The sequence below is a fragment of the Odontomachus brunneus genome, unplaced genomic scaffold (assembly GCF_010583005.1).
Source record: "Odontomachus brunneus isolate Ranch 3 - 2012 unplaced genomic scaffold, Obru_v1 Obru_scaffold_010, whole genome shotgun sequence".
Taxonomy (NCBI): domain Eukaryota; kingdom Metazoa; phylum Arthropoda; class Insecta; order Hymenoptera; family Formicidae; genus Odontomachus; species Odontomachus brunneus.
Genome location: NW_022639460.1, coordinates 1,989,361 through 2,015,770, shown reverse-complemented (window position 1 = coordinate 2,015,770; position 26,410 = coordinate 1,989,361). Strand labels below are relative to the sequence as shown.

At 39.3% G+C, this 26,410-nt stretch overlaps 2 protein-coding genes across 4 annotated transcripts in view; both read right to left on the bottom strand.

The window, feature by feature from the left end:
- The window catches only part of LOC116840583 (colorectal mutant cancer protein), a 99,708-nt gene extending 93,869 nt beyond the window's left edge, over positions 1 to 5,839 (bottom strand). Inside the window, exons 1-2 of one of the 3 annotated variants that reach the window (XM_032807451.1) lie at positions 5,088 to 5,839; positions 3,326 to 3,810 (exon numbers count right to left, since the gene is read on the bottom strand). In XM_032807451.1, coding sequence (XP_032663342.1) covers positions 3,326 to 3,435 — 110 coding nt within the window. In that variant the 5' untranslated portion in view covers positions 3,436 to 3,810; positions 5,088 to 5,839. Of the gene's footprint in view, positions 1 to 3,325; positions 3,829 to 5,087 lie in introns of all 3 variants that reach the window. The other 2 variants (XM_032807449.1, XM_032807448.1) reach the window with 2 other exon arrangements.
- Positions 5,840 to 7,323: 1,484 nt separating this feature from the next.
- Positions 7,324 to 26,410, bottom strand: part of LOC116840589 — a 105,589-nt gene continuing 86,502 nt past the window's right edge. The window contains exons 6-11 of the mRNA XM_032807468.1: positions 18,269 to 18,792; positions 16,127 to 16,475; positions 15,473 to 15,924; positions 10,506 to 10,855; positions 9,360 to 10,124; positions 7,324 to 8,300 (exon numbers count right to left, since the gene is read on the bottom strand). Coding sequence (XP_032663359.1) covers positions 8,021 to 8,300; positions 9,360 to 10,124; positions 10,506 to 10,855; positions 15,473 to 15,924; positions 16,127 to 16,475; positions 18,269 to 18,792 — 2,720 coding nt within the window. The 3' untranslated portion in view covers positions 7,324 to 8,020. The remainder of the gene's footprint in view (positions 8,301 to 9,359; positions 10,125 to 10,505; positions 10,856 to 15,472; positions 15,925 to 16,126; positions 16,476 to 18,268; positions 18,793 to 26,410) is intronic.

Here is a 26,410-nt window from a genome sequence, read left to right as displayed (position 1 = left end):
AGAGAGAGAGAGAGAGAGAGAGAGAGAGAGAGAGAGAGAGAGAGAGAGAGAGAGAGAGAGAGATCGCGACGTATTTAAAACTGCAATAATTTCTTGATATATTAGCGAGTTATTTTTTACGATTATTTCTATTGGAAAAAAAGTAAACGCACGAGAGAGAGAGAAACCAGGATGTGTGGGATCGATCTCACGAATAAACGAACAAAAATTTTAAAGAGAGAAAGGAAAAACGGAAGTAACAATACTTGTGTCGTGAGTTAGACAACAAAATAAGGGAGGAAAATGAAGTTACACAGTCAGGAATCTTGCGAACAAATGTTAACACGTGTTACTAGTTTTTCACTGTTATTCAACGTAAAATTAATATATTATCGATATGTTATCATTTTCGTGATGTTTCAATGTGTTATATTAATATCAACTTGATAATTCAATGTTTTCTATATGTTACTTAGAAATGGAATATTATTTCGAGTTTTTTTAACACAATTATTAAAAGAAATAACATTTTTTAAAGTCACTCTAATATTAACAAAAATTAAAAATGAGTCTTCGAATCGTTGTAAATTTTGCATATAAAATAATCAAATTTATTGAGAGAAAATGTTTCTATCACAAATTAATTAAGTTAAAATAATTAATATCATATATAACATGAAAAATCAGTTATAACGCGTTCATCTTTGTATACATTTCCATTATATGAATAAAAATATCCTATCGGCATTCCTCCCTTACGAGTTATTTTAATTACTCTTCCGTGTATTACTATCCTTTATTTTTACATTATGCTTAAAGTGAAAATAGCAAATATAAATGTAAGAAAAAAAATTAGTGAATGTCTGTTAATTAACATTCGCAATTCCTCAATAAATAACACACCACGAATGAGTTTTTTTATACAAAATTCAGAATGGACTTTTTGGAATGTGAAAAATGTTAAAATTAATAATTTGTTTTTACTGTGTAGTTAACAACTCGCGAGAAATTTTCTCTCTCTCTTTCTCTCTTATTCTCTCTCTCTCTCTCTCTCTCTCTCTCTCTGTTTCTATTTCTCTCGTAAATAATCGCGAACTTATTATCGGGATTCCCGACAGTTTACTCAACGAAGAGTTGGTACGTCGGATAAAAAGAAATACGCCGCGCGCTAGACGCGCGCATTCGTTAAGTCTCGCGGGAATCAGCTCGGTGCGTATTCAGAGAGAGAGAGAGAGAGAGAGAGAGAGAGAGAGGGAGAGAGAGAGAGAGAGAGGGGGAGAGAGAGAGAGAGAGAGAGAGAGGCCGCACACGAGAGACGGCTTTAATTAATTGAAGAAATAATTAAAACGTACGTACAGACCGACGGCGGGCAGGAGAGCGCGCGCATTCTCTACACTCTACACACGAGAGCGAGCCCTTTCCATTCCGCGCGCGCAGTATCAGTCGTTAATTGCGTAACCGCGCGAAGCACCGAATTTTCCACGAGTGGAATTTATCCCCGCATTGTTAAAGTACCGTCGCCATCGCCGCCGCCGCCGCGAAACGTGGAATAACTGCCGATGTAAAATAATGAGTGCCGGCCGCAGAAAGAAAAATTGAATTTGCGCCGTGAGACAATTTATCCGTCCCCGGCGAGGCAGAGCAATCGTCTCCGAAGCTACGCCATACTTTACACCGATTGTTTGACACACATTTTATTAAATTATCCTAATAACGACAATGCGTGCAAACAAAGGCGTGTCAGGGTGGTGCAATAAAGGTGAAAAAGACGTATTGTACTGTGTGTGATGCATTGAGAGAGAAGTATCGATAAGATAAAAAATATTTATTCGGTATGTAATAATCAGTGTCGCGGGCCTTAATCGATTAAAATTTTCTTGACTTTGACAATCGGCAAATCAATAATCAAAATTAATCAATCGTCATACATAAAATCACAAATCATTTCGTCGATTGATGAAATTAATTATTAACTCCTTCAGTTGTGATTTAAAATAACTACGCGATTTCCCCTACAAAGTAGTTTTTCTTTTTAAAAATATGCATACCTAGATTTCTTTTATCTTTATTGCTATTTTCTCTTTGAAAAATTGTGCAAAATAGAAAACAAAATATATCTAACTTGTATTTGTTATAAATTAAAAAAATAAAATAATTCAAATAAATCAAAAGGGATTTAATATTACCATTCAACTTTTTCATCTCAGAAGTATATCACTGCAGGAAATTAAATCAAAATTAAATTTTGATGTAATTAATTAATTGATTAATAATTAACTTTATTAAGCGATTACATCATTCGTAATTATATATATATGACGACTGATTGATTGTGCTTATTGATTTCAATCATTTTAGTAAAAGAATAATTTTAATCGATTAATGTCCAATACTAATAACATATTTATATTTAAATAAAAGAATTTAGATCTAAGTAAATGTGTTGTTAGTAACCATCGAATAAATATTTTTAATTTTTTAGATAATCTTACTCTCAGTGTACTGATTGAGTACACTGTTGTTTACACGCATCACTAAAATTAAGATAATTTATAATAGAAAGTTACTAGTTGATGCACGTAAATATATATACACACAGAACAATAATATTATACTGTTAAGAAAAGCGATTACTCACTTTACTTTCTCTCTTTTGAGTAATAATTATCTTCAACAAAGAGTATTTTTTTATACTCATCACAAATTTTATAAATTTGAATTAGTTGCTCACTATCATGTACTTAAGAAAAAAATTATTCTGTTTACAAAAACATTATGAAATGTTATCAAAGAAAATATTGATTTGACTCTATGTAGTAGGCAAACTAAAATTTATTTTAATTTAATATCTTTGATTTAAATGCTAAACTTTATTAGAACGCAGTATTTATTTTATCGTAACATAATCATTTGCTGTCATAATTATTGTAATTTTCTCCACAGACTTTTATATATATATATATATTTCCAGAAGGATATATTTCCTACTTCGTCATTCTGTGTAATAAATATGCAATCTGATCAGTCATGAGAAACTCAACATTGCTAAATTTTGTAATTTAATATAAAAATTGCTGTAAAATTTATGTATATTAGTCTGTGGAGGAAGTTACAAAAATAATAATTATGACAACACATGCAACAGAACAATAGAATAAATACACTTGACATTCTATAATAAAGTTTAGCATTTAAATCAAAGATATTAAATTAAAACAAAAATTTGAATTAAAGATATTGAATTAAAACAAAGATATTAAATTAAAATAAAATATGAAAAAAATGATAAAAGATTTGCTTACTACATAGAGTCAAATGAACTTTCGGACACACTACATCTACTCACCTGTCGATGTATCCGTCGCCGTCGCCGTCGCATGCTTGGAACAGCTTCCGGACGCGTTCCTCGTCGCAAATGGAGCCGGTCTCGCTTTCGGCATCCGCGGTCTGCGACATCTTTCCTCTCACATCTGGAGCTCGCGCTCAGCCATCGTAACAAACGGTTCCAGCGGTGGTAATGTCCTCCTCGCCGCGTCGGTGTCGCGGTGCGCTCTACGCCTCATTTGCGCGCCCGCTGGTCGAATGTCAATTCCGCGAGAGACACCAGGAGACGCTCTTTCTCGCGAGGAGACGCCGCTCTTCGACTGCCTTTCGTCGTCTACCTCGCGGTAGCCGGCGATGCGTGCCGAGACGAAGGGTCTTCGGGTGTCATCGCGTAGCCCGGCGACGATAACGACGACTCGGCGTGGCTTCCTCGAGTGTCACGCGACGAGAAGATGAGCCTGGTTGATCCGCGCAAAAAAGCACCGCACTCGCTGCTCCGGAATACCACTGCGGCAGAAGAAAAACCTGTTAGAGATAGGATTTACTTATGAGAACGCGGGCAGTAGGGAAATGCAATCGGGCAAAATGGAGCGGAGTATTATAGGCGCTTCCTGCTGCGAAATCATTCGCGAAACTGATCCCGACGGACTGATGTGCGTAAGCTTTCAGTATAGGAAATCTAGCAGAGTCGAGTCCCTCATGACGAATCAGATTATAGATATTTATCACACATAAAATGTAAAAAAAAAAATACCAAAAGAATGATCAAAATTTGCTCAAAACGATATGCCATGCAAAATATAATATAAAAATCTGAATATTGTATTTAGCAAATTTGTAGCTGCGTCAATACAACAAACAGATTTACATATTATTGTATGATGCCAACTTAATGATTAAATCGATACAGTATATTTATTTCATACATGTGAACGCAATTAAAATTTCCATTACCGACTGTGTCGTGGCATTCATGAAAGTCTATCCGGATATTATCGTGATTAAACGATATCCAGTTCACTCAAAAGTCAAGATCATAATTATCAAGATGAAATAATTGAATATCCTGACTTCTCGGAACGAGATCTCATAGTCATTTTTAGATAACAAGATCAACATCGTGCAGACTGCTACACTTGAATTATTTATTTTTACTTGTTAGACATGTAAATTGAGTTGAAGATTATATCATAAAAATTTAAAGAACGTGCACGCGAAAGCACAATATACGCTAATAAAATTAATTAATACATAAATAGATGAGTACAAACATTATCTTAAGGGCCGAATTTTCCAACCTTTTGGTGAACTAATGATTAAATCATGTCTGTCCTTGTTTTCCCTTCAAATTAGACAGACTAATAATTTAACTGATAGCTTACCAGCAGTTTAAAAAAATCGGTCCTAAGGACTAATTTTGCAAACTTCTTAATAAGCTAACTAACAATTAAATCATATGTCTATTTTTGTTTAATTTGAAGAACAAAAACAGACATATAATTTAACTGTTAATTAGCTCTCTCTCTCTTTCTTACAAAGAGATTAGAGAAATCGGCCCTAAAGCATAATTTATAATGTACTTTTTGCTTTCTTTCTCTTTATCTGACTCAAACCTTAAGTCTTACGCCAGAAAGAGACAGAGAACAAGAAATAGAAAGCGAAGAGCACATTGTGGATTAGGCTTTAGTCCAATTCGAAGGAGTAGAGGAAGGAAATACAGAATCTTGCCAGATGTAAACGCAGATCATACAAATATAGCGATACACCGCGGACATCGTACTCACCTCGCGATAACCTCGACTGACCCCGCTCCGCCGCGAGCGGGAAAGCGGCCTCGCGAGGACGCTCGCTTACTGGGAATCGCTCAATCGAGAACGCGGGATCCGCGTCGGTCGCTGGGAGGCACGTTCCGGGGCTCACGGTATGCCGCAGTCGCCGCTGGAGATCGGCGGATACTCGCGGAAGGTGAGAAGGGTCGAGGAAGCCGGCTGCTGCGGGGGCGGCTCTCTCGCCACACGTTGGCGCGTCACGCGTCTCGACCTCGTGTCATCGGCGCGTCCCGTTCTCAGGATTCCGTCGGGACGCCCTTCCTCTCTCTTCCTTGTCCACGGCGGAATCCGCCTCGACGCGCGCCGTAGGAATCGCCGTCGCTATTTTTAGACGCGCGCGGCGGATGCCACCCGCCGCGGTGCTCTGTCTCTCTCTCCTTCGTGTATTACCCGTTATATCGTGCGCGCGATATAAACAGAGATCTTCGCTCTCTCTCTTTCTCTCGCACGCGCGAACGAGCGACAACGACCGCGAGGAGACGCGTCGCGACGGTCTCTTCTCCGTCGGCTTCTCGTCCTTTTTGCGTATGTGTGTGTCTATGAGAGAGACGCGTCGACGAGAGAGCGATGCGCTCTCGCGACAGCGAACACACACGCACGCACGTACGCACGCACGAAAACTCACCGTCGTTGCCGAGTGTCACCGAGTCACTAACCCTAACCTCAAAACCGGTGCCAAGCGCGAGGCTCACCCTACCCGCGAGGCCGCAACTGATAAAAACTATCGATTGAGCCCGCCGCAGTCAAAAAACTCCGGCCGGGCGATTGCGTCACCATCTCGCGTCTCGCGAGTGTAGCCGAGCGCACAGCTGGTATATGATCGATCGCGGCGTGATGTCGGCAGGTGATTAACCGCGGCTCCGGGAGGTGGCATTAATGTCGAAGTTCCGGCCTAATCGTCGTGGCGGAAGAACGCGAGCTGAGATTTTTTTGGAAAATATTTTGGCATTTGGTTTGTTCTTTTGCTCGCACTGCTGCACTGGTGCAATAAGTTAGGGAGAGACAAATATATATTTATCTCACTAACTTATTGCACTAGTGCAGCAGTGCAGAGCGAAAGAACAGACCAATTATCTCCAAGGAACATTGAGTATCATCTACTAATCGGAGAATGGCATTGCCAAAATCATATACATCTTTTAATCGGAAAACGGCGTTGAGGATTAAACTTGGAGCCAAATTTGGGGAGAGAAAGAGAAAGGCAGTTATCGAAAATAATATTGAAAAAAGGTAAATCGGCCGTATATAGTTATGTAAGAATTATCCGACTTATATGTGAAGTACGTTTTGAGAAAAATAAAAATGAAAATTTGATAGATTTAAAATATATAGGATAGCATTGAGAGATTTTTCGCAATTGTTCAAGAAGTCAAGTAGAATGTATTTTTTTTTATATACATTGACAAGCTTAACCTTTAAAAGATAGGTAAAAAGAAACGCAACTGGTAAAAATGGCACGACTAGAAGAAAATAAAAACTATTTTTTAATTAATTTTAGGCACGCATAGAGCTTGAGTCTTTTTTATGTAGAAAAAACACATATACATGAGCTATTTTACTCATTGGTAAAACAGAAACTCAAAAATCATAATTTTGTCTGTTGGATCATTCTTATATAACTATGATCAATTTTAGTCTAAGGTCATGTATGTTCATATATATTACATTCCAGTAAACATTGAATAACACTACATATATGTTATAATTTTCCAACTCAACAATATAAATTGTTATATACAAATGTTATGTAACACATCGTTGAATGGAAAATTATAACATTAATGTAATGTTATTATTACTTGATGTTTACTGAGATGATACTTTTCCTTTATAATTTAATAATTCCTATTTATATTGCTGAAGATGAAATTATAAAAAGATAAATTTTCTGAAGTCATATATACACCGAGAGAAAAATTTTTTTAAAAATATTTATATATTCTCTATAATAACATATTTACTTATATTAATATTAATCCAGACAGCACAAGATCTTTTAAGGACTTTGTCCTGAAAGATCCGAAGAAATGTCCTTAGGACTTTTGTGATGGGATATCTGTGCTGTTAGGGAAATATCTTTCAAATAAGTAAATATATATTTTTTAAATCTAAACTTTTTTAAATTTAATTTTTCCCATAAAACTAATTGTTATATTTAAGTAAGAGAATTTAGATCTAAGTAAATGTGTTATTAATACTTATCAAATAAATATTGTTTATTTTCAGATATTTTTTTTCTCAGTATATGTTCATGTACATTACACGAGATTTCTTCATTCCTTTCCTTTCTAATTTCATAATTTGTACTCTTATTAATGTTGTCGGAGATGAAATTATAAAAAGCCAAATTTTCTCCAGTCTTATATGTGTTTGTATATATCATACACGCGCGATATCTTTTTTTTATAATTTAATAATTAATTTAATGTTGCTGAAGATGAAATTATAAAGAGGTAAACATTTTTTAAGAATTTTCTAAAGTTTTATATATATATATATATATATATATATATATATATATATATATATATATATCGTGTATATTACACAATTCCTTTTCTTTATTATCTAATAATTAACGTCTATAATATGTGTTTTTTATATTATATTACTTTATCATCTTGATTCTTATCTATCTTGACTCCATTCGAAACGCGTGATATTATTTTTTTCTCTTACGGGCATAACAAAATATTTATTGTAGTAAAACGCTCGCGTGATGCACATATACATAACTCTATACAACATAGACAACGTACAACATATAATGATGTAATAACGCAACGTACTGTTTTCTATTACGTTATCATAAAAGAATGTCGGGCTTTTAAATAAACCGACCATGCGTTCTCCGGCAACGACCCAACAATTTATTAAAAATTGCGACATTAGTCGTCGGCCGGTTTCAGCTTCTCGCTCAAGGTGGGCAAGAGTTTCTTCAGCTTCGCGACGTCGTGGCTGAAGCCCCACATAATACATCGCGTGTGCTCCGCCGTGGGCAAGCCCCGAAACTCGGCGTCTGTGTCGAACCACTGTATATAATTCTCTTTGATGCGATTCACCATCTCCCGCAGCTTCTCGTTTCTCTTCACGTCCCATGTAACATCCGATTCGGGCACTCGGATGGATCTAAGCTTCTTGTAATCGCCCTCGGCTTCCTCGTACACTCTGTCGAAGTCAATGTGATGAGGAAATACTTCAACAGTTACTCAAATATATATCTCATTATTGAAAGAACAATTATTATCTGTAGAAAATTATATTTGTAAAATTGGGAAACAACGTATGTCTTGTAGCCTTAAAATTTCCTTTTTTTCAGTGACTTTAGTAAAATTTGGTAACAGCGTAATTTTTTGTTAGCGTAACAGTAATAATACTAAATTACTTGTTTCAATAAGTAACATGTTGCTTTCAAAAGTTAAGAAGCTTAACTTTTTGAGTATCGGTTTTTTTTTTTATTTAAAATGCTGTGTTATTTTAATAGAGGAATAGCAGAATAAGCGTGAATAGTGTTTCAGAAGTTTGATCTGATAGGTAGTCGTAGTAAGAAAAAATTAAACAATTTTAAAATTGACGAGAAAATAAAAATTGAAAATTAAAAAATTAGAAAGTTGAAAAGATAAAAACGTTTTTTTATAGATAAGTGAATTACTTATTTACTTGATAATTCAAAAGCGCTTTATTAAACGACGTTAAGAGAAATGAAACAAAGTATTTTTATCTTAAGAAATATTGTATGCCATATCTTTAAGATTTCTACATACTCGTATCGTCCATCTCTTTTTAATGAAAGCGAGGAAACGCATGCTAAAAATTCTTGCGAGATATATTGAAGCAAAAGAATACAACTGTAAAGTGACATTTGTAATTGTTGAAGTAAATCAAGTGTCGTTTTATGGATATATCTTTTTATTTCAATGTGATTTACTTATTATATATATATATATACATACATACATATATATATATATATATATATATATATATATATATATATATATATATATATGTTTGTATTTATACATATTATATATTTATTTATTTCAATGTAATTTTATTTCGTAAGGATTTTTAGGGTGCATTTCCTCGCTTCTAACGTCATTAAGAAGAGATGGACGATACAAGTGCCCAAGAGTCTTAAGGGTATTATATTGGGACTCAAAGGGTTAAGTAAGACTCGAGTAACTCCCCCAATCCTGTTCATATTACTAACCAAAGGAGACTTACTTGAGAAAGCCGTTGTCTTCGATGCCGTATCGCTCGGCAAGCGGCTCGAAAGCCCGCACGATGTCAATTGTGAGATAATTGAAGTTTTCCTTCGACCGGCCGTTGACGTTATAGTCGGTGATCCAGTTCTCGAAAACTTCCACGGCCTCCCTCATGTTCTCGATCTTCTGCTCGTCCTTCGTGCACGAGATCACGCGTTCGGCTCTCTTTATCAGGCCGCTGATCGCGTAGAACTGATACGACACGTCTCGACCCTTCAGGGACTCGATGCTCTGCAGGGCCTTCTCCTTGTCCTTGAAGCCCAGCGAATTCTCGGCCTTCTCGTTCTGCTGATTCTCCTGCGCTTCCGGTTCTTCCGTTCGCTTCGCGCTCTTCTTCTCCGGCTCGCCGCTGTCACTGTCGTCGTCGCTGCTCGACGAGCTCTCGTGAGCTCTCTTCATGGCCTTCTCTTTTTGTTCTGCCTCTTCGAGGTCCATGTCGTTCTCGCTATCGTCTTCGCCAAATTTCTCGCGTACTTCAGCCGCCAGCTTCTTCAACTTCGCCGGGTCGGGGCTGTACGCGAGCACGATGCATTGCGTGTGCTCTTTCGTCGGCAGGCCCCGGAAATCGCCCACGTCCGTCTCGTACCATTGGAGCATCTCGTTCTTGACCTTGCCGATGATGTCCTTTAGCTGTCTGTTTCTCTCGACGTCCCATGTACTGTCTTCTTTGGGTGTCTTCACGGCGCGCAGGCTCTTGTAGTCGCCTTTCTCGCGCTTGTACGCTCTGAAAATCGATGATGGAATCAATCAATAAGCAATCAAAACGCAATGCCTGATGTATCAAAAGTGATGTGTGCAAAAGCCTCAGTTTCCTCCTTTGCAAATTTTATTTTCATAATATATAAAATACAATTCAATCACATCGAAATATATGCTCTAATTTTTTATGACTTCTTGCCATCTCTCGAGTAAGTTTCAGATTTCTTCGCGAAGGAAAGACATCGGCTTGGAGAACAAACCAGAATTAATGACTAAAACTTTTGCGCACACACTTAATAAAAAGAGAGCACAGCAACGTCTCAACTTTCATACAGATATTCTTCAATTGATGCAGATTCGTTTATATAGATTGTCTTCAGTTTGAAAGAAACTGATAATCCCTTACTTGAAGAACTCATCGTTCCACACGTCGTACTTCTTCGCGAGACAGCGGAAGGCTTCAATCGTCTCAATCGGTAGATACGCGAGGTTCTCTTTTCCTCGGTTTCTCTCCTTGTAATCCGCCAGCCAGTCTTCGAAGATCTTCAAGGCTTCTCGTAGATTCGCCAGCTTCTCCTCGTCCCGCGTGATCTGTATAGTCCTTTTTGCGCGACCAATGAAAGTCAAAATCACATGGTACTGATAGCTGATGTCGCGGCCGTCCAAGGACTTCAGCATGTTCAGCGCTTTCTGCTTGTCTTTGAAGCCCATGGCCGATTCCTCCTGTTTCGCGGTTTTTATCTTCATCATTTCAACCTAAATCGAGAACAATCATCTCAAGATTCAAGGCTGCCATACGCTAAATATTTTATAGATTTCGGTGCGTTTTTTATACACGAGAGTAATATCGTTATTATCCAAACTGAACAAACTTCTAAGAGTCTTAAAGATATCCACTTTTTTTAGACATCTTTAAAATGTCTTACAACTGGTTGTTCCAATTTCTTAGTAAGTTAAATTATATGTCTGTCTTTGTTTTCTCTTCAACTTGGACGAAGACAGACATGTGATTTAACTATATGAATTAACTAATTAGTTGATTTACCAAGAAATTGGAACAACCTGTTCCTCAGAAATTTATATTCTCTGAGTATACAAACGGAAACAATATTATGGCTTTTCTTATATTAAATGCTTCTCAATTTTATTCTGTTTTCTAATAACACAGGAATAAAGTTTATCTTGATAAAAAACATAGTAAATTTAACAGGTAACAGGATAACAGGTCACGCAGTGCAAAAGATTTGTTATTTCTCTATTATATCCGAGATATCAAAAAGAAAATAGGAAGTCCTTGCATATTATGTCTAAAAAAATACCAAATTAATATTGCTTATTTTACTTGTAAAAATTACTAATTGCTCGAAATTGGATCATTTTGTTTTCTACTTTATTTCACGAATACGACAAACCTTTTGCACTGATTATAAATAATATATTTATGAATATATCATATTCATAGGAATATAAATATGAATACATGTCTCTTTAAATTTGTTTACTATAAAATTGTATCTCCGTGTAGTTGGAACGTCTAAAGAATTCTATTGTAAGTCTCCGCAGATAATGTCTGTCATAACGAGAAACGATTCTCGCTTTCTCAAGAAACTTTGCAGAAAATAAAGTATATGTTAAACGCGAGTTTTAGTAATCGGGTAAGCGTTAACGTCGCTTTTTGGACGGAGTGGCAACGCATTCGCGACTAATCGTCTTCACGTCGCTTCCGATTGTCTCGCGATTCAATAAGGACACAGCGGAGGAAATGTTGAATTACGTTCATCAGGAGCGAACGCGTTGGCGGTACTCGACGTAGTTAGTTTCGGGTAACCGGCGACGTGCACGACGCAATCGATCGAGCGGCATCAGCCAATTATCAGGAAGAGAAGCCGGCGAAGGCGGAGAGACAGTCAATGAGAATGCGAGACGCGTACCATGTCAGTTTTATCGTTCACGTATTCGGATTATGAGAGAGAGCTACGTGGAGAAGGATCAATACCGACCGGGCGACGGTTTAACCATTACACTTGGCAAGTACCGCGTAAGTGCGATGTTCTTGGCACGTTGGATGATTTTAATCCTTCGAGCGCACATTTCTGTAAACTTCCACAGAACGCACACCGGCTCCAATTGACTCGATGCAATGTTTTCAGTTGCGTATCTCGAAAAGTATGTACTTTGCGAAAAAAAATATAGAGACACTTTTTGAAGTTAAAGAGAGATATTTTCATGGAATATTGTCAGTTTTGAGAAAAAACGTAATTCAATAGATGAAAATTATGATTGAAGTTGATCATTGCTGAAAAAAGTACATTTTTAAAATCCATAAAATTTTTGCTCCCTAATATTAAGGGAAATCCTTTCAGGATCTTGTAGTTAAGGTCATAAGCTTTAAAATTGCTATCTTGGATTTTTCGTTTTTTTCAAAAATTATATTTATTTTGGGGTATGAAGTCTTTCTCGCCCGATTGCCGTGGCTGCCACACGTACACTGAAGCAAGCTCGGAGTGGGTATAGTATTTCGAGAGTGGAAATAAGTCATTCAAACTATAGTGTATTACGCTCCAAAACTACTACGTACTTCAAATTATTTCGTTCGAAAGAAAATCGGGTCAAAATGATTCGGCTCAGAGAATTAAAGTTGCCTTTAAAATGCTTTCAACACGTAAACCGCCATGCTGAATTACGTGTGAGTCCCGCCAGGCCTAAACTTTTGTTGTGGTAGTGAAATTTTGTTCTTTTCTATTCAATATTCTTGGAAATATTTAGTAAAAACGTCTCGAATGGGGCGCAGGTAGAACTGTCAACCACCAGTAAACACCAACACTAACACTGACGTCACATCAATGTTATAATCTCATTCAACAACGTAAATGTTACATACAACATATGTTATATTGTACTTACACTTGTTAAGTGGGAAATTGTAATATCAATGTAACGTTGGTAAATGTTTACTGGACCACAAGTGAGTGACGCGGCGTTCAACGTGTTGAACTCAAATTAGAGGCGTTTCACATGTGAAATATTGTTCGCGTGGATCTCTTTGAAAAATTTCCGCGCGTGGAACTTCCCCGAGTCGATTCTGACATAACTTCCTAATGAAATACAATTGATCTTCGTCTAAATATCAACTAACCGATCAATTGGCACACAGTTTTACGGAGAGGGGACACTTACCGATTTCTGTCGCGCGAGATTTCACCGCCAATCGAATCAGTAGACCGAATCGCACCAGTACTTGAGAAGTTCGAGCGCACTCAACGATATTGCCAGCGATTGCGTATCACACGGAAACTTGCGTGCGAATATCTCCGAGCGATGTGGTGGTTTTCGCTTGTGAAGTGCTTCTAGTAGCTTTTGGATCGCAAGACTGACACACTGTGCTGAAACTTTGCCATGAATCCCGCCGGCGACGAGCGGGGCCGGCTTAAGTCACCGCGATTATGCTTTGCTCGCCAACGGAACGCTCGTCGCATCGCTCACGGAGGAAGAGCAAGGCCGGCGGTGGCGTAAGCGAGGGAAAGCTAGGGAGGAGACCGATATAAACATATTCGATTCATACGAGTCAGAGCCCGAAATACACGCGCTCACGCTTACGTCACGTTCACTGTCGGACGCGCGCTACGAGGATTACGCATCCTGCGACTTCATGTTTGTTGACTTTTCGAGAAGCCGCATATCTGTCGTAGGTGCTATCATCTTCGCGCGCGATGTGATCTTTACTTCATGGATTCTTATCGAATCAGGAAGTTCGATTCTTTTCGACGATAAACCGATCATCTTCTACAACTAAAGCACACGAATGTTGCCGGAACATTAGTGATGGATCATAAACGACAATGGCAATCGCGATTACTCAGTTGATGAATATTCATTTTCATTGAATCTGTATAAATTTGGCTCAAACCTCTCACCAAATTTTTTGGACGGTATTTATAGACCGACTTTATATTTAACATATTCACTTCGGATGAGAGATTCTTAAGACCCCTGATCAGTCAACCGAAGACTTCGACGGTGGCGACATGATTGCAAACAGCAAAATGATGAACTTCTGCACTAGTGCAGACTTTTGCGATAAGACAGAGAGAGTTAGAGTATAAGAAAGTATATCTGTTTCTCTCTAACTTATCGCACTAGTGCAAAAGTTCATAAAAAAACAAACAGATGTAATGATGTAAACAGACGACCAATTTTTTCTTGCAAATCACAGCGTTATCATTGAGTGTAGTGTATGCTTATCACATGTGATACACTTCCAATTGTGGAAGTGTGGAAATGTTCCGGATACTGTACTTATTGTGATATTTAATGCGTATAAGTAGTATTCGATCATATTTGGCACGGAGTCATGCAGCTAATTTTCTATCAAAACGAGGCGATTTGTCACACTTATTCTGCGGTTATGTAATAGTTATTTCGGCAAGAGGAGTATCCGCAGCATTTCGCAGGTGTACAGAACAGATTGCAAGTGCCACTTTAATGATACATCTTTTTATTTAGCCGTGGTTCGCAGGAATTTTGAGCTTGGTTCTCCTCGCTTTTGACGTCATCAATCCAATATGGCCGCGGCGACTGATCAGGAGCTTTAACACTAGAACTATCGATTTATTCCTTTCAAAGCGGTTAAAATGACATCTTGAAAAAGATGCGTATTGCAAGAGAAAAACGTTCATTTATTCTTTTTACTCAACGACGAGACATCTCTTTCCTTGAAGTGAATAGTTAAGATCGTCTTAAGTTCATTTTAGGATGCTGTAAGAGCTGTCTTGCTAGCTGCACAGAGTTTCCGGATGAAATTTCGTATGACATCCGACTGTGAATATTGCCCCTTGACCGACTGACTCAACAATCTTGCGGAACAACTTCTTACTATCTTTGCTATGACTACAACCGGTCTTCAACTCTAAATTAAGCTCGATATCTCGTCAATGTACGGTGAAAAAATACCAGTCGCAAGGCGTTATCCTATTGATAGAGAGAGACAGAGAGACAGTGGTTTATTTAATATTTATAAAATAAATATTACACAGTCGCGATGAACTACTAGAACACGCGCGCACGCAGTGTAACGATCGGAGATAACGGCTCGGCGCGGATCAGAAGAATCCGGAGTGTCTCGCGACTGAGAGAAGCAGCGGACGAAGTTTACAAAGTTTGATCCGACGTCTCTGACGATGCACAGTTCGATGCGCGCGCAAACGACGCGAAACGAACGAAACGAACGACGCTATGTACAAGATACAAGATCGTCCCGACGATTCTCGGAGCGGATCACATCCCCTCCTTGTCGTCGTCGTGAGCCAGATCGACAATCCCGTTTGTATAATACGCAAACGACGAATCTCGATCACATTGATCATCTTAACAGACGCAGCTGCCGACACCGAGACACGTGTACGGTGCCTGCTCGATCTTGGAGCTCGCTGTGTCGTCCAGTATCGAGGATTGTGCGGTTGCTGCCGGCAACTGCGATCTCTGCACGACGCTCTCGTAAGGTATCGACGCGGCCTCCCGATCTCTGCCGGTACTGTCGGTGTCTTGGACACTGTATCCGGGATCCCTCGTCGCCGCTGCCGAGGCTGGTGGCAGCGGCGGTTCCTGCGCCGTCTTCGAGTCGAGAGTAGCGGGCTCATGCGACGACAATCGACTGTAGTTCAGGAAGGTCTCCGTGTAACTCGCGGTTGGGTGATGGTGATGGTGGTGGTGATGATTGCCGCCGTACTGGTGCGGGTAATGGGGGTGGTATCTGCTCGACGGCGTTTTGAAGCCCTCGTTACCGCCGAGGTATTGATGCAGGTGGTGGAGGCTGGAGGGTCCGTACACTGTGAATAAAAGACGACGGATGATTTCCGGCCGGCGAGATCTCTCCATCTCTTCCTCCTTCCTTCTCTCTCTCTCTCTCTCTCTCTCTCTCTTTCTCCCCCTTCTCCCTTTCTCTTTCCCTCTCTAAATGACGTCGTGAATTTTCATACGGTGGATAATTAGCGGGTTTTCGGGTGGAAGAAGGGCGAGAGTAAGACTAACCCGCGGCGGTGTTCGAGTACATGGCGAAGACCGCGTCGCTGTAACCGGCGGCGGTGGCGACGGGATGCTTCATCAAATCCGGGACCTCGTTCCCGCCCGTCCCTTTCCCGGCTACCGCGTGACTTCGTACCATACTGCTCTGAACTTCGCCGGCGGTAATCCCGGAGGACGCGCCCGTGCCGTACGCCATGTTGAAGAGCGCTTCCGGGTCGCAAACAAACTTGTACACGTATCGCTCGCCGGCGACCTTCTGCATTATGCCTTTCTCGTAATAGTATCTTAGCGAGCGGCTCAGCTTGTCGTAATTCATTGCCGGTCTGTTCTTCTGAACGCCCCATCTGCGCGCAACCTGCAACAAGTGCAACGGGAAACTTTTATCTCTCAAAAGAGTCTCTCCCTCCTGTTGTTCGAGTTTACAGAAAACTGACTTTGAGAAAATGTCTGACTCGTGCATGTTATATATATATATATATATATATATATATATATATATATATATGTGTGTGTGTGTGTGTGTGTGTGTGTTATCTTAATATTTAATTGAATATTAATTTATAATACTATAGAATTTTGTATAATCGACGAATATATCGACATTCTGCTCCTTAATTTATTATCCTTCCGTTTCATGCGTATTTTAAAGAAACTGAAGTCTGCTATTCAAAAATATATTCCTTAATGCAAAATAAACTCTATTACTAATCTATTCTTATATTATTAGAAAACAGAGTAAAATTGAAAAAAAAAAAACTTTATAGGAAAAAGTAGAGTTGGGTAATAATTATTTAGTCTGTTAAAAGTTAAGATAAAACGTTAAAAAGTTAGTAACTCTTAACTTAATAGATAATTTTGAATGAATCAATTTAAATTAATTTAAATTAGTTATTTTAAAATGTATTAATTTCAATTTATTAATTTTTTTACACAAGTCAAAATAATTTACCAATACTTAAATCATTTTCAATTGTTAACAATATAGAATAAGGAAAATAAAAAATAATGACAGAAAAATTTTTTTCGTCTCTCTGAACAACTCTGAATGTTTTTTTTTTATATAGAATTTTGAGCATTAAAACACACTTAGTATATTTTTTAAAATAAAAAATTATCTTTTTATTTAATTTACAAATGTAATCTTCAATTAAAAAGTTAACTATACAAAAAAAATATATTTCTGGCTTTGCGAAATTAACTTTTAACTTTAATAACTCATACAGCACAAATGTTCAATAAATATCCTGAGAATATTCGAATATTCTTAAAACGTGCTTAGGATATTTAGTGAACATTTGCTATATGGAAAGTTAATTTAACGTTAATCTGACTTTTAATTGAGTTAGTTTTTGTTTGTATCATTTTTAACGTAAAGTAAGCTAATTTAAGTGCCAGTAAACTTAACTTGGTTTAAAAAGAAATGAACTTACCTTCCTGCTCAATCTCGAAAAAAAACTATATATAACATTCTCCCTATATATGACTAGACAAAAACTTAGTTACAGAATATAACAAGACAAGAACTTAGTTACAGAAATGGAAAGATTTCTGTACGAGGTTTCCACCCTCGATTTCAACCGAGTTTGAACACTCAGATGAATATTTCGGTCATAGAAACAGACAGATCATCTTTTTTCTGAATTTTTCCAAGAAAATCGAGAAAAAAATTAAATAAAAAGTAAAGTTTAAAAATAAGTGTGAAATTTTGAAATGAGTATGTTGTGAAATCTCAAGATAAGTTATAGATTTTTAAATTTCAAAGTGAATATAAAAAGTGTGCAAACTGTATTGAAATTAAGTCACACATTAATATTTCTTTTTTTCCAATTTTTGAAAATATTTTCTCTAAATCTTTCGAATTTAAAATTTTACTGTAAATGTAAAAATTCATTAGTAAGAATATAAAAAATACTGTAGTAAGAATGTAGAAAATACTGTTTGCGAAATCATAAGAGTAAGAATATTCACTTAAAGATTCAGGATAGAAAATTCGCTCTACATACGTAAACAATTATTCGAATTTGAGTGACTCGAATGATTCAGAAGTAGAGTGAAGAGTTGTACGAGCGAAATTTCATTCCAAGAAATTAAGAGAGTTATATACAAATTCTTTGCAACTAAATTTGACAGCTTTTTTTCTTTACGCACTTCTTCCGGCTCGATGAGCTTGAATTCCATGCCGCGACCGGTCCACGCGATGCAAGGCGCGTTCGCTGGGTCGTCCAGCAGAGCCACCAAGAACTGCCACAGCTGCAGGGAGCCGCGTCGCTGTTGCTGATAGCCGACCGCCACGTCGCTCCAGGTGGGAACACCACCAGTCGCGGAGGACGGCCTCTTGCCGATGTGATCCGCGTTCCAGGTGGACACAGGCGAGCCTTTCTTCTGGTAGCATCCGTTCTGCCGATCCCAGGATGGGTTCCGCGGGTCCAACTGCGTGCCCAGTTCCGTCCAGGTCGGCGTGCCGCTTCGTTTCGAGGCGTAGACCTCGGAGTTCCAGTTCTCCTGTCGCGGCAAGAACGTCTCGGAGGAGACGGAGGAGAAGGTCGACTGCCACTGGGAAGTCGAGGAGGAGGCGCTGGCCGGCCGACTGGACGACGGTGAGGATCCTCGAGGGTCCCTCGTCACGCTGCTGTATTGTTGCTGTTGACGTTGCTGATAGATCAGGCCGCTCGCTACAAGAGAATTGCAGCTTCGTGCGATATTCATGATATACACTCGTCTGTAGAATGTTTCGAACACTTTTTTCCAAACATATCGAGATGCATCCGACGTGCGGATCTAGAGAGAATTTATTTTTGGAAAATTCCCAACAGCAGATTCTGTCACTGAAAGTCGGCTGCGTTTCGAAGAACTTTAAAGAAAACGTGTACAAACGTGTACCGTTCTGCAAACAAGTGGAAACTTAGTTTCAATATACTTTAAATATTTTTTTAAGCATTTTAAGACGCATCTGACGTGCAACGAGAGAATCTATTTTTGGAGAAATATCCAACAGCGGATTCTGTCATTGGAAGTCGACTGCATTCTGAAGAACTTTGAAGGAAACGTGTTTGGAAGTCGCTCTGCAAGTGAGCGTAAAATTAATTTCAATATAGTTTGCACTTTTTCTTCAACGTAATACATCTGTTTTACACTTATTTTGAAATTTCACATTCATTTCGAGATTTCAAAATTTCGCACTTGTTTTGAAATTTCATATTTACTTTGGGATTTAAAAATCTCGCGTTTATCTTGAAATTTCACTTAAAAATTTCTACCCATTCTTAAATTAAATTTTTTTTATTTATTCTTTTTTCATAATTTCAAGATTTCCTATTCCTTTTGTAATTTCATTTTCACTGTAAAATTTCAAAATTACACGCTTATTTTGAAATTCCATTTTTATTGTAAAATTTTAAAATTTCGCATCCATTTGAAACTTTACATTCATCTCGACATTTTTGAATGTCATATTCATTTTGCAACGCATCCCATGTCCAATAGGGAACTTAATTGTTCAAAAATAAGACTTTCTATCGGACATCAGCTGCGTTCCGAGCTGCATTGTGTTCAAATCGTACATGAAACCAACTGTGCATACAGAATGAAGTCATTGAGCACTCATGAAGTTGACGCGCCATCGAAGCCGTGTGCGAACTTCCCGGCTATCTGATACTTACGCGATAGTAATTTCTGATCTTGACGTCTAATACGTTGCAGCTACGCTACGGCACACAACCGATATTATTCCCACAACAGCACAATATGCAATCTCCGCGCGAACCTCATACTTCGTCGCAGCGCGTTCCGCATTTTTTTGCGTTAATAAGAACGTGGAGCGCTACGACGTCGTGAAGAAAGCGTTGGATTATCCTGTGTAACGTAGAAGGAGCAAGAGGAGTGAGTGAGTAAATAAGTGAGCGAATGAGTGAGTGAGAGAGGGGGGAGGAGAGAGAAGCGTGGAATATCAGAGGGAAAGGGGGAGAAAAGAAGAAACTCGCAGGAGGACAAAGAAGGAAAAGGAAGAAAGCAAAAAGAAGGAGCGCTTTCGCATTACCGATTGCACTCACGCGCCGGGCCGGTTGAAGCGCGCTCGTCACACAAATATCGGCAGGAAATTGGTGGATATTCAAAGCCCACCGGGAGCTGCAGCCACCGCCGAAGCCGCCGTCGTCGTCGCTGATGCCGCTGCCTGAAGCTCGCGGATAGCGCAAGCGGCGATGTTGCCCCCTGAAATGTCGAAGCCGAGAGGGAGCTCGCGATATGTATATTAATCGAGCAAGCATTCCTCTTCTCTTTCTCCGCGCGGGATCTCTCGCTCCTTTTTCCTCCTTTTCTCTGCGGGGGGTGGCTACGCCGCCGTCGTAGCCCCCGACCACCCCCGGCAGCGCTTCGACGGCGCGGGTACACCGAAAGAGCCATTCTCGGCTGCTGTAATCCGGTTACGCTCCAAGTCGCGTACGGGGAATATTGAAAAATTGAGAAGCTGCCGCGTGTGTGCGCGCGCGCTGTCGCGCGTGGTGTGCGTGTGTATCAACGACGAGAGAGAGAGAGAGAGAGGGGGGGGGAGAGAGGGAGCACAAGAGTGCACCAATAACCGTTGCATTGTTGCGCAACAACGACGTCGCTGTTGCTGCTGCTGCAACACGGAACGTGCATCCGATGCGGCCGAGAGAGCGTGCGTTATCGGAAGCGCCGCGACGACGCGCTGGCTCTTTCCGGCGACGTATCCGTGAAAACGATTTCCAGTGGATCTCTCCACGGAGAGGATAGGTGGCTGCGGGTGTGCTTTAAAGATTAAATCGCTCCACGTCGAGAGCACGAGCATCCGCGCGATCGACGCTGTTGCGGCGAGCTACGGCGATTTTTTCATCGACAGGCGGAGGAGAGAGAATCGCGTATCTCGCCGGCGATTGATGGTGCGACCAGCATGAAGGCTCAAGCAATGTGAAATTTCAAATTGAGTGTGAGATTTTCTGAAATTCCGAGATGGATATAATCCGAGATGGAAGTTCGAAACGAGAATGTGAAACTTTTAATTTCAAAGTGAATGGAAAATTTCAAAATGAACGTGGAATTTTGAGATGTCGAAATGAATATAAAGTTTTGAAATCGGTGTGAAATTTTAAAAAGAGATATGAAATTTTAAAGTGAATTTTGAAATTTCGGAATAAGTGTGAAATTTTTAAATCTTAAAATGAATATGAAATTTTAAAATGACACATTTTAGAACAAATGTGAAATTTGCGACTTCAAAATAAATGTGCAATTTTGAAATCCTGATTCCAAAATAAGTGTGGAACTCTCAAAAGAATATGAAATCTTAAAATGAAAGTGAAATTTTGAAGTGTTGAAGTAAATATGAAATTCCAAAATGACTATAAAAAGCTTTGAAATTTGGATATGGATTTCAAAATCAGTGTAAAATTTTGAAATTTCAAGATATAGATGAGATTTCAGAATGAAATAAAAGGAGAGGAGAAAGCGCGCGGATACAGAATTGCAAACCGAACAAATGAAAGATCTTGCGGCTGAAGATCCCAACGTTTTTTTGAATGAACCACGGTCAAGGGTTGAGAAATCGCAAATGCTGCTCTTGCGGCGCGACTTGAAGTTCAATGCGAAGAGTGCGAATGGAGAAAGAGTCCAGGGTGTCTTAAGCATTTTACGCGAGCCGCGTTGGCCGTCCGAAATTCGCGGGAAGTCAACCGCGTTCGTCTCCACGCCTCACCTGTGTGTTTCGGCGAACGTAGGTCGGATCTCGGGCAGACGGGGGATCGGAAGGGAAGCTGAAAGCTCTGGGCCAATCTGGCACTCTCTCGAAAAGCGGCAGAGAAGGGGGACCAGCGCGGGGGAGCAGTGGGTGCGGGGGGTGGCGAAAGGGGTTGACCTCAGCCGCTGTGAGCGAGGGCGTGCGGGGGTTCAGAGGCTTTGCGGGTGGTTTTAGATTAAAATTAATCGCGAGCTGATGAAACCGGTGGCGATGTACCACCAGCGCGCGGCAGCAGGACGAGCAGGTGGAGGAGGACGAGGCGGAGGAGGTAGAGGAGGAGGCGGCGGAGGAAGAGGAGGAAGAGATGGAGGTCGGAGAAGGGTTGAATTCAGGGGACTGGTCAGGGGCGGCGAAGGGTGGCTGGGGAGTGACGGCCGAGCTCGTACGGAAAAGAGGATGGCTTCCACTCTCGTCCACTCTCAGACGAGAGAAACGCGTTCGCCTGCCTGCCTGCTCTCTTCCCTTCCCCCGACCTTTCACCCTTTCTCTCTGTCTCTCCCTCTCTCTCTTTCTCCCGGTCTCTCGCGCTCGCTTTTTCTCCTCTCTTGCACGCTGATCCTCGAATTCCGGTATAGTGCTCCGTTAATAATGCAAGCTCTATTTTCTACCCACCTGACTGACAAGCGGCGAAACCTCTGACGAGCTCGCCTTGTCCTTCCCTGAACGAGCGGGAAATTCTTTTTCCTCCTTTTTTTTCGCATTGTCGATTGTCGCTCGCTCGTGAGCGCGCGCACACAATCTTTCTCTTTTTCGTCGAAATATTATTTCCGGTACGTACCGGCCGTTTGCTTAAACGACCGTTTGCTCGCGACACTTGTTTTCGGGCAAGTTTACGAATGCGCGAGATTTAATGAGACTGCGAAGCTCTGAACACGAGCTTGAGTACTGAAAAGTTTGAGAGCTGTCAAAATACTAGAGGTATGTAACGTACAAAAGTAATTTATAAACAGAAATGAAAAATATCATTGTATGAGTTTGCCTAAAAAAAGTCTCGTAAACTTTGTATAAATGATTATACAGAAAGTACAAGAAGAGACAAAGAAATATATGATAGATATAAATATATATCCATATAGAAACAGGTATCCGAAAAATTTATAGTAACTTGAGCCGATTTGTAAAGTTTGCATCCTTTATGAGTGGTACATATGGCCCTAATATTTATCATAAAATAACAAAATAAAAACATAAAAGAAATTTATAAAAAAAAAAAAATTTATTTTAAAGAAAAAATTTATCAAAATTTGGCCCAGCCAATGTCATGTAAAATTTAATATTGAAATCTGAGTGAATAATTTTTAATAAATTTTTGTTGTATTAATATAACAAAAAAACCTCATTATTGTATGATGTAAATTTAATAATTAATTCAATAATAAATAAATAATACTTAAGAAATTGTTAAAAATTGTTAAAAATTCTTATCATTGTCGTGATAATCATGAAATTCATCTAGGAAGTCTATTAGTCGATATATAAAGATGGTGTATCTTATGAGTGGTTCATAGACACTCGTGTTTATCACATTAATTAAAAGAATAGAAATACAAGAGAAATATGAAAAAATGATCACAAGTTTACTCAAAGCAATATGTCATGTAAAATGTAACTTAAAGATCTGAGCGCAACTTTTTTATAAATTTTTTGCCGCATTAATACAACAAAAAAGTCTTCATTATTGTATGATGTAAATTTTATAATTAATACATTTGTTTTATAAATGAAAAATTGCTTTTACAAAATTGTTAAGTCTTCATCATCGATTGCCTCACGTGATTGATGATCACGAAATCTACCTGGGAAGTTTATTAGTCGATTTGTAAACTTTGTATCCCCTAAGTGGTTGATTATAGCGCTCATATTTATCATGGAATAATATAATTGAAATACGAAAAAGTATATCGCGTTTTACTTTGAGCAATACGTCATATAAAACGTAATGTAAAAATCGGAGCATAATTCTTAGAAAATCTGTTGTTGCTGTCTCAATATAACAGAAAAGATTACATTACTGTATGATCCAATTTGAATGATCAATTCAACACATTCGCTTCAAAAATATCGTTGAAAAAATTGCAAAGTCTCCGTCATCGATTGTCTCACGTCGTAATCATCATGAAAGTGCAGCACTTCACCCGTTTTCTCTTTGGGATAATTTTGCGCGAAAAGAGATTTTCACAGGCGATACGAAGCACTTTCGCGGCGAGATTCCCTTCTCTTTGGCGAAAAATTAAATTTTTTTCTAAGTGTGTATTTAGGAGGATTCGATTATCTCGCAGAAGACCAAGCGCGCTGTGCAAATACCTTTTTTCTTTTTCTTCCATTGTGTAACGAAAAGATAGATCGCGGACGGGGTTTCGCTCGGCGAATTTTCCGCGTCCGCGTCCGCATCGGCGCAGGCAGATGACTGCCGGCAGCAGTGCGGACCGTCGCGATCTGTAATCCTCGTAATCCTCTGCTCGTATTAATTAGTGGAACTGTGGGACCACCAATCGGTATCCATTAACCGGTTATTACTATTCCGCCCGTGTATCGTATCGTATCGTATCGCTCGGCGAATTGTTTGTCCCCGCAAACGAGATGATCCCGAATATTTTATACTTTGCCCGGGGCATTTTTCCGTCACGCCGCGGGGAACGTTTTTACGCGATTTTTCTTGTCTCTCGCTGCCGTTGCATTTTTCAGCGGCGCGAGAATTCGCGAATTCTTGCACTCGACGAATTCGAGCAAAGAGTCGCGACCAAAAAATGAACGAAACGAACGGCGGATTCGCGATCGTCACGAAATCTACCTGGAAAGTTTATTGGTCGATTTGCGAAGTTTACGTTCCTTATAGCGCTCACACTTATCACATGAAATAACGTAATTGAAAAGTGTATCAAAAAATGTATGATTTACCCTAAACAATATATATCACGTAAAACGTGATGTAAAAATCGCGGTATAATTCTAAGAAAATCTATTGCTGCTGCCTCAATATAACAAAAAAGATTACATCATTGATCTAATTTGAATGATCAATTCAATACAACACATTCGCTTCAAAGATGTCGTTAAAAAGATTACAAAGTCGCCGTTATCGATTGCCTCACGTCGTGATGATCGTGAAAGAGTCTGGGTGAAGTGCCGCGTGTATCTTCTTTTTCTTCCCTTTCCCTCTCTCTCTCTCTCTCTCCTCTCTCGGCAAATTGGATGATCGTAAGTAGATTGCGGGATATCGATACGGGCGATAGGGAATGTATCCTATTATTAACCTAAACTACGTGTAAATAATTAAAACGGCTTAATGGTAGGGAGAATTACGCGAAGAGAAGCATGATCCCAGGTGACTTGGTAGTAGGCGGGTGGAGGCATCGCGTATACAGTGTCGAGTCGTGGGTATAGCCGACCGAGTTCCTAAAGGATTTGCCCGCTGCTGTGTGTGCATGCGTGTGTGCGTGAATAAAGGAAGACTAATCGGTCTGATTACAAAGCATGAGCTTGCAACCCCTGTCGGCCGACTCTACCTTTTGTGGACGAGCCGGGCCGGGACGCGGTGATGGCGGCGGCAGTTGCTGGGTATTTTCGCCTTTTAATTCGCACAGCCTATTAGATAATGACCGTCATCGACGCGGAAAAACCAGCTCGCAGTTGTTTCCGTGGAAACGTCCTTCGGCAATACGGCCGACTCGCTTCCCACTCCCCCCCCTTCCCCCCAATTCGTGCATTCATCGGGAAATTTCTAATGTTTCTGTTGCGTATTCAGTGGACATTAATATGAATATATGTATCATCGATGCGCGTTTAATAATTGAATGGAGTTACGCGTGTAATCGATTAAAAGTCGCGGCATAAATGCTTTATTATATTTATTATATATCGGATATTTGTATTTAACGTCGTGCTTCATTCGATGCTTATATTTGTGGTATGGAGGGAATTTTATAGCAACAATTATCGTGGAACACTTTGTAACCAGCGGACGCATCGACTTTCTGTCTTGATTTATCATCCCTCCGTTTCATACGTGCTATTTATATTTTAAGAACTGAAATCTACTTATATCCAAGAAACATAAATTTCGCTTGTATTATAGGAACTATTAAAAAATTTATTTTCTAAGAAATTTACTGTGTAAATTCTAATATCGCTGTTGCGTAATTTAATATTTTTGCTCAGCAAGATAAACTTTACTGACGATTTATTCACCTATCAGAAAATATTAGATTCAAAGGAATTCATATATATATATATATATATCCGTGAAACATAAATCGCAATATATGAAAAAACAATTCTCCTCGTGCATACAGATATTTACATTAGATTATACTATGTTACAAGATTTAGAATTTTTGCCATGAAGGGTCTAGTAAATTAGGTATGCTGAATATAATCATGAAAACTGTCAGGTTGTCGAGAAAATAGGAGTTTAATCCCCCTAAAAATGCTTTTTGACCATTTTCACAAATTCGTAAAACATGAACCAGACGTGCAACTTTGAAACAGTCGGAAATTGATGTTTGAAGGTTTCTATTTTAAAAAGTCAGAAACTGTAG